General features: G+C 60.1%; 4 protein-coding genes across 4 annotated transcripts; 1 reads left to right on the forward strand and 3 right to left on the reverse strand.

Annotated features, from left to right (window-relative positions):
* Positions 1 to 499: 499 nt before the first annotated feature.
* Positions 500 to 961, reverse strand: VTJ83DRAFT_2764 (uncharacterized protein; the record flags this gene model as incomplete). The annotated part of the gene is made up of 1 exon (XM_071009070.1): positions 500 to 961. One exon carries the CDS (start codon positions 959 to 961, stop codon positions 500 to 502), a length of 462 nt encoding a protein of 153 aa, XP_070869304.1.
* A 1749-nt stretch (positions 962 to 2710) lies between these two features.
* On the reverse strand, positions 2711 to 4214 carry VTJ83DRAFT_2765 (uncharacterized protein; the record flags this gene model as incomplete). Its single annotated transcript, XM_071009071.1, has 3 exons — positions 2711 to 2846; positions 2946 to 3449; positions 3532 to 4214. The coding sequence occupies 3 exons, from the start codon at positions 4212 to 4214 to the stop codon at positions 2711 to 2713; spliced, it is 1323 nt and encodes a 440-aa protein (XP_070869305.1).
* A 1266-nt stretch (positions 4215 to 5480) lies between these two features.
* On the reverse strand, positions 5481 to 6605 carry VTJ83DRAFT_2766 (uncharacterized protein; the record flags this gene model as incomplete). The annotated part of the gene is made up of 1 exon (XM_071009072.1): positions 5481 to 6605. The coding sequence occupies one exon, from the start codon at positions 6603 to 6605 to the stop codon at positions 5481 to 5483; it is 1125 nt and encodes a 374-aa protein (XP_070869306.1).
* Positions 6606 to 9942: 3337 nt separating this feature from the next.
* On the forward strand, positions 9943 to 11627 carry VTJ83DRAFT_2767 (uncharacterized protein; the record flags this gene model as incomplete). The annotated part of the gene is made up of 5 exons (XM_071009073.1): positions 9943 to 10033; positions 10110 to 10452; positions 10520 to 10732; positions 10803 to 11054; positions 11135 to 11627. The coding sequence occupies 5 exons, from the start codon at positions 9943 to 9945 to the stop codon at positions 11625 to 11627; spliced, it is 1392 nt and encodes a 463-aa protein (XP_070869307.1).
* Between the last annotated feature and the right edge of the window lie 1355 nt (positions 11628 to 12982).

Genomic DNA, 12982 nt, shown 5'->3' on the forward strand with positions numbered 1-12982 from the left:
CTTGCATGTGGCGCCCTCGGCGGCTCGGCCACGGTCTGTATCATATTACCAGTCACTTCTTGGCACCCATACGCCAAGACATGGTCCTGCTAGAGTGATGTGGTCCTCTTGATTGGCTGCCCGGGCCCATTCTATAATTAAGTTCGCGGATCCCAAGACAGTCGGCCTGGACTCTGCACGAGTGGATCCCTATGCGTTGGGTGAGAGATGTCGACCTCCTGACTGCCGTGAAGTTCCCTAAACCGCTCCTGAAAGGCGAAGTTGACGGCGGCGTTCTGAGGCATGGGCCCACGATCCTCCAAGACGAAGCCGAGGTTGCTGTCATGCCCTGTCTTTTGCACCGTAGAGGGTGAGTCGATTGGTGCGAACCACCATTTCATCCACTGGCATGTCAAGCTCAGGTAGGTAAGGGAATGAATGAGCAAGGAGTGAATGTGAGTGGACATATCGAAACTGTGTAGTAAGTGTTGAGGGCAAAACATGGAACTATAAAATACGCTTACACGCAGCCTGCCTTGTAGGTAGCAACGTATGCAATCGAGATGTCTTGGGTCTGATGTACGTGTATGCTGCTGCTCCGTGTCGTGTGCCACGTCGTCGATGGCGAAGGCTGCTGAGGATGGCCTCGTGGATGCCCTGGTTGCGCCTGTTGATTTCCCTCGTTCTCGACCAGCGCAGCTCCATGGAACTCGTCATCGTTCTCGTGTTGCGGGTGGCCTGGCTCGCCAGTCGTTCGGCCTCCTCCTTTGCGTCGTCTTGGGCTTCGGTGGATTGGCGTGCAAACTCGTATGCCAGCCCCCGCTATCCCCCCCAGGAAACACCCTACCGACGCTCCCAAGTTGCCGCAGGGACGGTCTCGTCGGACACCATCAGCCCATCTCTTCCTTGAGGGGGCCTCTATTACCCCATCAACCAACCCCAGTCCAGCCAGCCACGCACCCTGCTCCACCCCGTCGACCATCTGTTCCGACTCTTCTTCTTCTCCGGCAGCATTCCTTGGGTGGCGTAATCCCGCTCGGTCTCCCCCACCCTTTCCGTTCCGAAATATCCCTCAATCGCTCCGATGCTTCGTCCATAGGTGCTATATCCGATGTCATCGAGCGGTTACGTGTCATGGTGCTCCTGTCGTCGGGTCGCAGCGGTGTCAATCGCCAGGGGTGTCGTCGTTATGATGCTGCAAGAGGCGGTCGTCGGTACATGTCGTCGCTGATCGTTCTCGAGAATTCTGGGGCAGGTCGGCGTTGGTTGGTCGGGATCGACTCGGTCGGGTTTCGGGATAGATAGCTGCGTCGGGGTTCGTCGAAGAAAGCACCGGCTGGATCCTCCAGCCCTCGGGTCCTGTGTTTATGCCGTTCACATAGGTAACGTGGGGCCGGCGGTATACGGAGATGCTGTCTGGAACGCGGGTCCTGCCCCGGGTGTTCTTTACACGTACTGCCGCTGGGTGTGAGGCGTGTCTATGTAGGCCGGGACGCTTCTACTTATAACCGTAGCCCTCGTACATGCAGGAAGCGTAATGTCTCATATCGAACTCTGCCCCGCTTCATGTCGTTACCTTCGGATGCACTTGACGACATACTTCTACGGTGTTCCGCGGAGCGGACGGTGGGCTATAGCACGGACAGAAGCGGTACAATATGCCTTTCCTTGTCGACTTGCGTCACGGCCGACGCGTACGCAAAAGGGCCGGGGCGGAGCCAGCCAGTCACTAGAGCCGTACGACGAGCTGCCATGGAGACCTCAAACGCCGCAGGTTCAATCTATGGATTGCCGCCATATCCACCTTCCTGTTGGGGAGTCCCTCCAGGCCCCGGGTGACGCAAGCCAGTCTTATCTGCCGCCGTGGTGGAGCTCCGGGGCGGGACGCAACGGGTTCCGTTGAGGCTCACCTCCGCGCAAAGCCCTAACATGGCGATGTATCACCGCCCCGGGCTCATAATCACAACGTATGCTTCCCCCGCCCCGAGTGGCTCATTACGACTTGAGATCAGACGACGAGGTCGGCGCTTCATTGTTGAATCCCTCAAGATCGGATGCTCTTCCATGACCTCTTCGGCCCCGGCGCGGCATTCGTGGCACAAGCAAGGCATGAAGGTCCAGTAGAACCACGAATAGCACAAGGCTCTGGTGCCCCGCACGGCACTCGTGCCGATGTGGGCGGAAGGCCATCTCGGACATTTTGTGCACGGCCGTAACAAGCGGTACATCTCCCGCCCCTCCTTTACCATGTCCACCTCCCCTCCACAATCCAGAAACCGGGTAGGACCAGCCGCCTCACGCAATCCGGGGACGCGCACTCCCCAGGAGAAGGCATTCCTGGGCCGTCTCTGCATACAACCGCGGGAAGAATACTGCAGGATGGATGAGCGAATAAATGAGATTGGTCTGTTGTAGAGAAACAGGTCATATCTAGTCATAGCGCCGCCCCACGCTGGGCGCAGTGCTCGTGTTCCCGTCCCTCCCTTCCGGAAAGCAAAGATGCCCGGTAAGCCCGATCACCGGTATACCACCCCCACTGTTCCTTGCGGCCAGCATTGCCCTGCTGACCCCTTCTGAAATGATAACTATACTATGTCGCGGACAGAATTACCCGAGAAAACGCCCAGGACTTCCCCAAAACTCCGTAGACCTGCCGTTGTTGCAATCCAACACGCCCACCCCCCCGCTCCTTGTCTCCTACTCCCCCCGCCGTTTCTGCCTGTCTCGTCGCTTATTTGTACTCCCAATCACCGGCCTCGATCTCGCTACCGGCGTTGAGCACGCCGGGGAGGTAGCTCGACATGTAGACGCCCTTCTTCTTGGAGTAGGAAAAGGACACAAATGTGGGCGAGACGCGGTGCGGGCCGCTGCAAGACGAGGTTAGCACCAGGTCCACAACAAGAAAATACAAGGTCTCATCGGGTAGAGGTTGAGAGGATTGGGGCGGGCATAAAAAAAGCACTTACAAAGCCGCGGCCACGCAGTGCCTGTACTTGGACGTGTTGCTGCCCCACTCGTGGCCCAGGCGATCCAGCACCTTCTCCATGGCCACCTCGCTCTCGGCCGCGTTGCTGGTGTGCTGGAACAGCGGCACGTAGCACTTGGTCTCGAGGTCGGGCTTGTTGGGGCAGATCTCGACGTTGTACTGCAGGCCGCTCAGCGGCGTGCCGGTCAGGCGGTCCGTCTTGTGCCAGGCCTCCCAGGCCTCGGGCTCGGCGACCGGGTCCGGCCCTTCGCCGGGCTTCTCGTTGCGCAGCAGCGGCCACAGGTCGCGCAGGATCTCGACGCGCTTGAGCGCCGACTCGTCGGTCAGGCGGCCGCCGAGGGTCATGACGTCGCGGACGACCTCGAAGGCGTTGCTCGAGGTGTGCAGGTAGACCTTGACGCGGGCGCCCTTCTCGACGGTCGGGTCGACGCAGTCGATGCCGACGAAGATGAGCATGACGTGGTGCTTGGTCGTGGAAAGGTACCTTTGCGATATCGCTGTTAGAGACCCGATCATCGAAAACCATGGATGGGGAATGGACAAGGAAAAAAAAAAAAACAACATACTCAGCGACGGTGTTCAGGCCCGGAGCGAGCTGCTCGCCCAGCGGGTTCAGCTTGCGCAGGGCGCCGAGGATGAAGTGGTTCGTGGACGGCAGGCCCGAGGCGATGGCCTTGCGCATGCCGATGATGTAGATCTTCATCATGGTCTTGTCGCCCTCCATGTCGAACGCCAGCAGGGCGCTGGGCATGAAGGTGGGCAGCTTGCCGCGCATGGCCTCGGTCTCCTCCTTGGTCAGGAAGAAGGCGTCCATGGCCGAGTTGATCCACTGCAGGTCGGCGCCGCAGGCGCGCGCCAGGGCGGGCAGCACCTCGCGGGCGCGATGCTCGCCGAAGGGGTCCTCGCCATGCTCGCACCCGTACGGCTTGACGACCTCGATGCCGTACCGGACCTTGACCTTGCCGGACGAGGTCAGGTTGAGGCTGGGCTCGAGGGGGGAGTCCACGTAGGTCTGGGTGTAGGTGTTGCGAGGCTCCGAGGGCAAGGGGCCCAGGGTCGGCACCACGTGCTGCTCCCAGAACTTGAGGTGGACGGCCATCTGCTCGGGCGTGTACGAGCCCGAGTGAGCCATGAGAGGGCCGAGGATGTCGCTGCCCCACCTGGTCCAGAACTGCTGAGCGGTGGGCTTGGGACCCGCGGCCGCCGCGGTCTGGCGGGCCGGAGGAAGCTGTGGTGACGCGGTGGCCATCGTGTGAGATCTAGAAGAACAGGGCACGACGGAGACGAGCCGGGTATGAGACACAACCGGGTACAACGAATGGAGACCGACAGAAGCGCGAATGATGGACAGCTCTTGAGATGCACGATCACGATATCACGCTTCGGTTGTCTGTCTATTGTATAAGTAGCCATCGGGCCCGGCACCCTCGCCGCGGCGGCGTCTGGGAGATTCAGCCAGCTCATGCTCGCATATCATGCTCCCTGCCACCCGGAGAGCTTCTTTGTCGGAGATTTCATGCTGCCCACGCCCTTTTGGTCTTCAACGCCTCTCTGTCAGCGGCCCAGGGAGCCCAGGGAGGCCAAGGAGCATGGCTCTGCTCTCCGAACATGACGGGGAACTCCACCATCATCCCTGCACCGTCGAGGCGTAGGATGGATTTGTGTATGCTTGGCTGTGCCATGGTCCATGACGGGCAGGGACCGAGTGTGCAAGAGCGCGGAGAACTGAGTAGCGCTTACGGGCTCGGAGATCTCCATCTTGGCCCTCCGGCTTGTGTGCCGCCTGCCCAAGTCCTGTCAACTTGACGGGACGTGCCATCTGCTCGCCGGCTGCCATGTGCAACCCCTCCCTTCGGGCCCCGGTCCCGTGGCGTGCATTCTTGGCGCGGATCGTCCAGGGGGCCCCTGTCGCCAAGCTACAGATCCGATCTCTTGTGCCCGCTGACTCAGCGGATCAAGCCGCTTTCAGGCCGCTGACTAAGCCGTTGACCGTTTCGCCCGACGGTGATGCCGCAACGTCCGCGGGGCTACACGTGTACTGCGCACGGCGGGTTGGTTTCAGGTGTCGGATCCGCATCGAGGCGCCGAGAGGCACGGGGCCTTGAAGATAAACTTTGACCTCGCTGTCGGTGAGCTAACATGCTCCGACATGCTTATTGACGGCACAAGACACTCACACACCACACACCACACACATACACACACATACACACACACACATACACACACACACATACATACACACATACATACACACACATGCGCAGCAACAGCAATGCATCCTCAAGAGTCTTAGTGCGGGAGTGGATACGAAAGCAAGAAAAAAAATCAAACATCGTTTCTTGGATCATCAATCTTGGCATGCCAGCAATCTACATTGTCAGTACAACCCAGTGAAACCCTGACCGTAGGAGTATTATCTCGTAATCCCATGCCGTCGTCCATGCATCCCGTCCAAACATGCCATCCTGCTATCCCCCAAGCTCCGACCCCGGGTGCGTGTGGAGCCACCCTATCAAGGCAGCAGCACAAAGCGCTGCTTCTTTGCCTCCTCGGTGTCCCAAACCGTCCCAATGTCGCTCAGTGGCGCGGTGATGACCCCCTCGGGCCGTGGCATCTTGGACACGGCAGCGAGCAGGCCGCCGATCTCGCGCTTGATCTCGTTCTTGCCCCACGCCCCCATGCCGGAGCCCGTGATAAGCACCGGCCTGGCATTGAGCAGGCGGGCGGGGACAGGCAGCGTCTCCTCGCCGGCCAGGTCGCCGACGTGGATGTACTGCAGGTTCTTGCCGGGGCTCGGCTGGGCGGCGCAGAGGACGCCCACCGCCGTCTTGCCGCCCACAAAGTCGAGGATGATGTCGACGGGGCCGATGGACTCGGGCAGGCTGAAGGGCTCCTGGAGCGGGACCCGGTCGTCCAGCCCGTCGACGGCCGCGAGCGTCTCCGGGTTGCGCGACAGGCCGACGATGCGGGCGGCGCCGAGGGTGCGGGCCACCGAGACGGCGGCGCGGCCGCTCGTGCTCGTGGCGCCGACGACCAGCACGGTGGCGCCCTCGACGGTCCCCGGCAGCGCGCGGGCGCGCAGGGCCATCCAGCTGCTGCCCACGGGGTTGACCAGCGTCGCAACGGTGACCGGGTCCGTCCCGGGAGCCAGGCGCACCAGGGTGTGGCGCTCGACGTTGGCGTGCTCGGCAAACAGCTGCGCCGACATTGGGCTCACGTAGTACAGGTCGCCCGTGGCCTCATCCTGGACAACGCCATCGACGGTGGGGTCGTAGGGCAGCGGGGCACCGCGGGCCGTGGAGTGGACGCCTAGCGCGCGGCCGCGGACCACGGGAGGAACCGCGACAGCGACAACCTTGACCCGCACCTGCGAAGGCGACGGGTCGGGCAGGTCGGGATAATCGCCGTAGACGGGGGCGGAACCCCAGGCGGTGACCTTGGCAGCCTTCATCCTGAGAGCTTGGCAAGAGTGGAAGAGCTTGGTGGGTTGCTGGTTGCGGATGGTACCGGTGGCGGTTGATACGATGGGGGTAGTGCTGGTGGCGACGGTGGTGGCGTTGGTGGTGGTGGTGGTGGTGGTGGTGCGAAGAGTTGCTCGCAGTGCGCCAGAGAGGGTGGGAGCCAAGAAACGACGCATTTTTTTATATGCGTAGGTGGTCTTCGGAGAGGAAGATGTGCCGCAGGCCGCAGGCTACTTTAATGGGCTTCGAAAAAAGGGCGATGAGACAGAGGGAAGCAACAAGAGGAAGGGATGCGCAGTGCTGACGAATCGTGGAGAATGGCGACGATGCACAGAGGTCAGACAGTTTGGCTGGGATGACGAGGAGAGACGACAGCGCAGAGGTGGATGAAACCAACGGTCTTGCCAGGCTCCGCCCGTCTCTGTCGTTTCGGGGTTATATTGCCCGCCGTGCCGCGACCCGCGTTGGCCGTTTGCTGATTTTGCTGCGGCCCCCGCGCCGCCCAGGCACGCACCGTCGGGTCCGACGTCGAAGCCCCCTTAACGGCAGTCGGGTTCCATTCCTCGGAGACCACCTCGGCCGTTCAGGGATTCGAGGATGCGCCTGTCAGGTCAGGCTCACCACCGTCCCCGTCTCACACACAAGATCGGAGTCATTGCTGCAGAACGCCGTCGTTCCTTATGCGAGGCAAGGGGCGGTGCTGGCGGAATCTTGGGGGCGGACTACCTAGACGGGGCGAGGGGGAGACGGGACCTGCCCTGACGGACCCAAAAAAGGCGAGGCAGATGCGGTCTTGTTCCTGAGCCAGCGACCGTTTATCCCTGTCCATCGGACCTCGGTCTCCACCCACTCCTCCGCCCCGCTGTGACACCGTTTCGAACAGGGGTCGGCATCGTCCTTCTTTGTTGACGCCCCCCCCCTCTCCCAGGCTCATCAAATCCACCCCCCCCCCCCTTTTCCTTAGCCTACCACCTACCGATGCCGCGTGGGCCCGGGCCCATCTCTGCTGCCAAGCCACCATCCCACCCAAAGCTTGTTCATCCTCTTGGTCATTAGCGCCCGCATGACACATACGGTATCCGCCGATCTCTCGCATGTCATGGGCGGGGGACACGACAGACGGCGGGAACGGTAACGAGGACGCAAAGGAAGCCAACTATGGGTAGAATGAGCTCGGCATGGTCTGACATTGACGTAGCAACAAGCCAAATGGAACTTGCGGGTTTTGCCTCAGCGTTACCTCCGCGAAGCACACCAATCGGACTTTTCCATCCCGTCCTTTGCACTCGGTCTAGGTTGACTGGTGCTGCTCCCGTCTCCCTTGACCTGTTCATCCGCGTGCGGCATGGATGGGAGCTAGGTAGGTCGTGTCCATTAGGAGGGAGTCCAGACGTAGTAGGTCTCGGGCTGCCTGGCACAGGTCCATTTTGCGGTTGCCCACATCAATGCATTCCAGGTGTCTCACCTAACGTAAGGCGTCTTTGGGTCTTCAAGAATCGTCAACCGAGCGGGTCAATATCCTGTGCTGACTGCGGCACGTTGACAATCCATGTATGCCGTGTCAAAGACGGAAACACGTTCTCAGCTCGGCCATGCCACCGCACAGCCGGGCCCCTGGGCCCCGCCAGGTTCGGAGCAACCCGCCTTCAGCCCAGGCTCCAGCAGCCACGGCCCAGCCTTGGCTAAGCCCTGGTCGCCATCCCTTGGAAGCTCACGTTTCCAGGGCACCTCGAAAAACCCGACGTCCTTGGACGGTAGACTACCTACCGGTACCTACCTACCTAGACAGCACCCCACCATAGCGGTGGTCTGGCTACCGTAACCTCTACCTCTACCTACCTATCATCCATTGGGTACCTACGTACCGCCTAGGTACCCACCTACCTAGGTAGGTAACGGTTGTGTTTTCATCGCCCTCTGAGTATTGTTTGGCGGTTTCTAAATCCGGTATCCATGGGACCCTGGGGTATTTCGTTCTTCCCCACACCCCCCCAATTCCAATTCCTGATTTCGGGTCTTGATACCCTTGATCCCACTCCGCAATGTTGGTGGATAACGGGTATCGACCCCCCCTAGCGTAGCACCTCGACGTAGTGACGTACACAGCCTGTCCCTGAGTCAGTCAAACCAAACCGCCGCCTCACAACCTGCAACCAGCCCACGCACCCCACTCCTTGGGGGTGTGGCACATGGATGGGCCTCTGCTGTTCCATCCCGTCCACTCGGTCGAGCCTGTTGCGGTCTTGGTTGGATCTTGGTCTCCATTTTGCTTCCCGCTGCAGCCTCCGGGACGCTTCCCGTCCTCGCGCCTGCTTCCGCTTCCTCCTGGAATCGTCACCGAACCGATATCCCAACATGCCGGCGTGGCTGCGGCTACCTTTCGGCACGTCTCCGCTAATTAGTAGGCTTTCTGTCAACCGTCGACACTCCCTCGACGCCCGCCCGAGCTCGGAGTAAGACATGCCTTGGCGGCTTGACTCGGTGACCCCATTCGCGTTGGCTCGCGAACGTCGAGCCGCCATGTCGGAACCTTGACGACCAGCACCGCCGTTGAAGTTCCATGTTCTGCTTTTGCGGTGGAGACGTTCATCACCCAGTTGCCAATCCCACACCCCGGTCGCCATCCGGCGACGCACCCCCGGCGTCCGTGTTTACATCAGACCTCGTGCGCTGGGCCTCCAGCTTCAACCATGCTGCCTTCTTCTCCGTTTTTTTGTCATCATCTTGTTTCTCACATCATTCGCTCCACCCTGGACGCAACACCGCGTTCCAAAAACGGCCATCACGAGACCATAAGCATGCACGGGAAGGGATAGGATCTGCGGCTGCCATAAGCCACGCGCCCCCGGGGCTCATGGCGGTCGTTGGTTGTGTTGCCTTGGTCGCTCTCGTTCTTGGCGCCTGGCCGCCGTTGGCCGGCGCAGAGCCTCGCTCCGTGTAGCTATCGTCGCCTATCCCGAGAGGTGCTCCCATGGGCTGAGAAACGGGGCGAGGCGCAGCTAGCTCATGTCAGAGCGAAGTTGCTCAAGGCTTCCCATGCTGAGGTCCCCACTTACCGTTACAGACTCATACGATGACTCCATCGCCTAGGATGGAGACACCAGGTTCCGACCACCCGGATGCCCGGGTCGCAGTTCAGTCATGGTACATGGATTCACCCATGGCCTCGAGCCATCTTATTTGACTTCTAGACTTTGGGCATGGTTGCATCGTGTTATCAACCCTCGGTTATTGTCTCTTAAGGATCCCGGTCAAGCCCTTCTCTCGTCTCCCTCATAATCCCCTTTTTATCTCCAACAACCCTCCCGCGACCCCTCGCTTCCACCCTTCGCTCTTCACTCCATTCTGCTGTCCGTCTTCTTTCTTCCTACACCACGCAGGAACGACGCAAGGGACGCGCAAAGCCTCTTCATCTCTCGCTCTCCGAGACAGGCACAGGGGGCGTCATCGTACACGCCCATCTCATCCCATACACGCGAGCTATTGTTGTTTTCTATCTACCCTACCGGCACAATGGGCTCCATGCCGTGCGAGTCTGAGGGCTTCGTTTTCGATCCCTCTTCGCTGTTCTCCCGCCGTGTCCAGCGTTGGGAGCCGGGTGCCAGTACGTCGTTTGCACCTCGGTCGTTCTCTCATTCATGTTGCCCCGTGTGTGCTAACTCATAGGCTCCCCTATCTAGTCCGCAGCCTCCTCCCCCTCGAGGCCATCCCGGGCATGATCTCGCTGGTGGCCGGCAAGCCCAACCCGTCCACCTTCCCCTTTGCCAAGATCTCCATCACGCTCAACGGGCCCGAGGAGAAGACCATCACGCTCGACGATGCCGCCCTGAGCGAGGCTCTGCAGTACGGCCTGCCCGCGGGCCACCCGGGCCTGCTCAAGTGGTTTGAGGGTCTGCAGCAGGCCGTGCACGGCATCGAGAAGACGAGCAGCTGGATGTGCTGCGTCGGCAACGGCAGCCAAGAGCTCATCCACAAGGCGTTCCAAGTGTTTACGGATCCGGGGGATGCGGTGATGCTGGAGACGTAGGTGTTGCATAATTTCCCAAAACGGCAACCGGGTCTGAGTCAACGCTAACGCTTTGCACCCAAGGCCTGCGTACCCGGGTATCTCCGCCTTTCTCCGGGCAGACCAGATGGAGCTCGTCGAGATTGGCTCAGGCCGCGACGGGATCGACCCCGCGCACCTGGAGCGCGTGCTCGAGTCGTGGCCCCGCGACAGGGAGCTGCCAAGGGTTCTGTATACCGTTCCCACGGGTTCGAACCCGACAGGGGTGACTTGCACAGAGGCCAACAAGGCGCAGGTGTACGTCTTGTTTCACCTTTCCCCGGGCTCGCATGAATCTGGACGAATCACGACCCGCTGACTTCCCCAGACTCCGCCTCGCCAAGCGCTTCAACTTCATCATCTTTGAAGATGACGCCTACTACTATCTCAATTTCGAGGAGAACCCGGCCAAGCGGGCCCGCAGCTACCTGGCCCTGGAGCAGGAGGTCAACGGCGAGACGGGGCGAGTCATGCGCTTTGACTCGCTCAGCAAGATCGTCAGCGCGGGCATGCGCCTGGGCATCTTGACGGGCCCCGTGCAGGCCGTTCAAAGGGTGGTCAAGATCACCGAGAACGTCAAGTATGTTTTTTTGTTGTTGTTGTTGTTGTTACATCGCTCTCTCGCAACCTGCGGAAAGCTAACGTGGAAACCCACCCCAGCCTCCAACCCTCCTCCACCACCCAGGTCCTCGCCCTCAGCCTCTTCCGGAACTGGGGCTACCAAGGCTTCCTCGAGCACTGCACCAAGGCGGCTGACTTTTACCGCCGCAAGCGCGACGTCTTCGCGGCCGCCGCCGAGAGGCATCTCCGCGGGCGCGCCACCTGGGAGGCCCCCTCGGCCGGCATGTTCTTCTGGCTCAAGCTGATCCTCCCGCCGGGCCATGACTCGTTCGACCTGCTGAGCAAGAAGGGCATTGAGCAGCGCATCCTGGCCATCCCGGGCATGGCGTTCCTGCCCAACATGCGCGCCGCCTGCCAGCTCCGGGCGAGCTACAGCCTCGTCAGCGAGGAGCAGATCGACGAGGCCTGCCGGCGGATCGCCAGGCTGGTCGACGAGGCGTGGCTCGAGGACTTCTTGGAGCATGCCAAGAACATGGCGCGGCAGAAGCAGACTCTGCTCGTGCAGAGAAAGACGGAGATCCTTGCGGAGTAGAACAAGAACAAAAAGCTGACGGAAAGAAAGGAGTGTATCCATAGGTGGATTGGGGCCTTGTTGGAGAGACATTTTGTTTTTTTTTTTCTTTTCTTTTCTTTTTGTTTGGTTTTCTTGTCGTTTTTGCTAGGAGTTTGGGATGCTTGCGGCTGCTTTTCTTTTCATTTTCGGCACTTTTACAACACTCTACGATTTATGTAAATGACTACTAGAAGCGCACACCGCTTCATTTTCTCAACGCTCTTTACAGCCTTGTCGATGGCAGATGATTGTTCGCAGCACTCTCTTGAGTCTCGGATTCATGTCACATAGCGCGCTTTTGATTTTTAGGCTATTCCCACAAACATGGCGGTTTTGATTGATTTCAAAAAAAGACTCAACTTGTTTTGTTCCGGCAATCCACTGTTTCTCTACGGCAACAAAACAAAAGACTGCCAGGAGAAACCGTTTCGCTCGTGTCAAATTCCCTGTTCCCTGCCGGTGCCTCTGCCAGCTAGCCCCCCCCCTTCCCCCGGCAACGTCGATCTCTGCGTTCGCATCCGCTTCCTCCCTCCTGCATTAGTGCGAGCCCAGTATACACTCTTGTCCGCTTCCGTCCGTCGGCAACGGCTCTGCGTATGGCTGTGACAATGCCAGATGACAGAGCGTGTATGTAGGAACTTTCCGTAATCACGCAAAGTTATTCCGATGTTTAGATGGCGTGATCTTGGCGGCCGCCTTCGTATAGGAGGGGGGACCCGGGCTCGCTAGTGGGAAGCATCCGGGCCGTTTTTGGTGTAACCGTGCTTGAGCCCACACTATAGGTGGCTTCCACTGCGCTTCCCATGGCTGCACCTGGTCCAGGGTGGGGCGTGGGAGTGGTGTGTGTCAGGGAAGAAGGGGGGGGGGGGTGGGTTGGTTCGGATGTCAGGGCAGGGCGCATCCAATGGGGATAGACGTACGGGAAACGGGGGTCAGCCCCCCCCCAAAACGCCGATGACAGGGGTTAGTGCTGAGTGGCTTTGCAACTTAATCGGGCTACCTGCGAGAAGGCTGATCGGCAAAAGCTTGACTGAAATAGCGTCGGTCGGAAGAAATGCTGTGCTTCCCATCCATTCATTGATTGGGGTCTGCAACCCGAAGTGTGTACTGCGTACTGCGTACCGCCAGGCTGTCCAGTCCCCTTGTTCCGTCCACCCCTGGCACGGCCCGGAGAGCAGTTTAGCTGCGCCCCCCCCGGGGTGTCGGCATGGGGAATGGAATCTTCTGCGTGGTTGACGCCTGCGGCCAAGACGTGCAAGGGGGAAGCACCAGCGTGTTTGGGATCTGCCGTGTCACACACCGGGGATCTTAGTAGTAGCTCTCTTGCTCACTTT

Source organism: Remersonia thermophila, chromosome 2 (assembly GCF_042764415.1).
Source record: "Remersonia thermophila strain ATCC 22073 chromosome 2, whole genome shotgun sequence".
Taxonomy (NCBI): domain Eukaryota; kingdom Fungi; phylum Ascomycota; class Sordariomycetes; order Sordariales; family Chaetomiaceae; genus Remersonia; species Remersonia thermophila.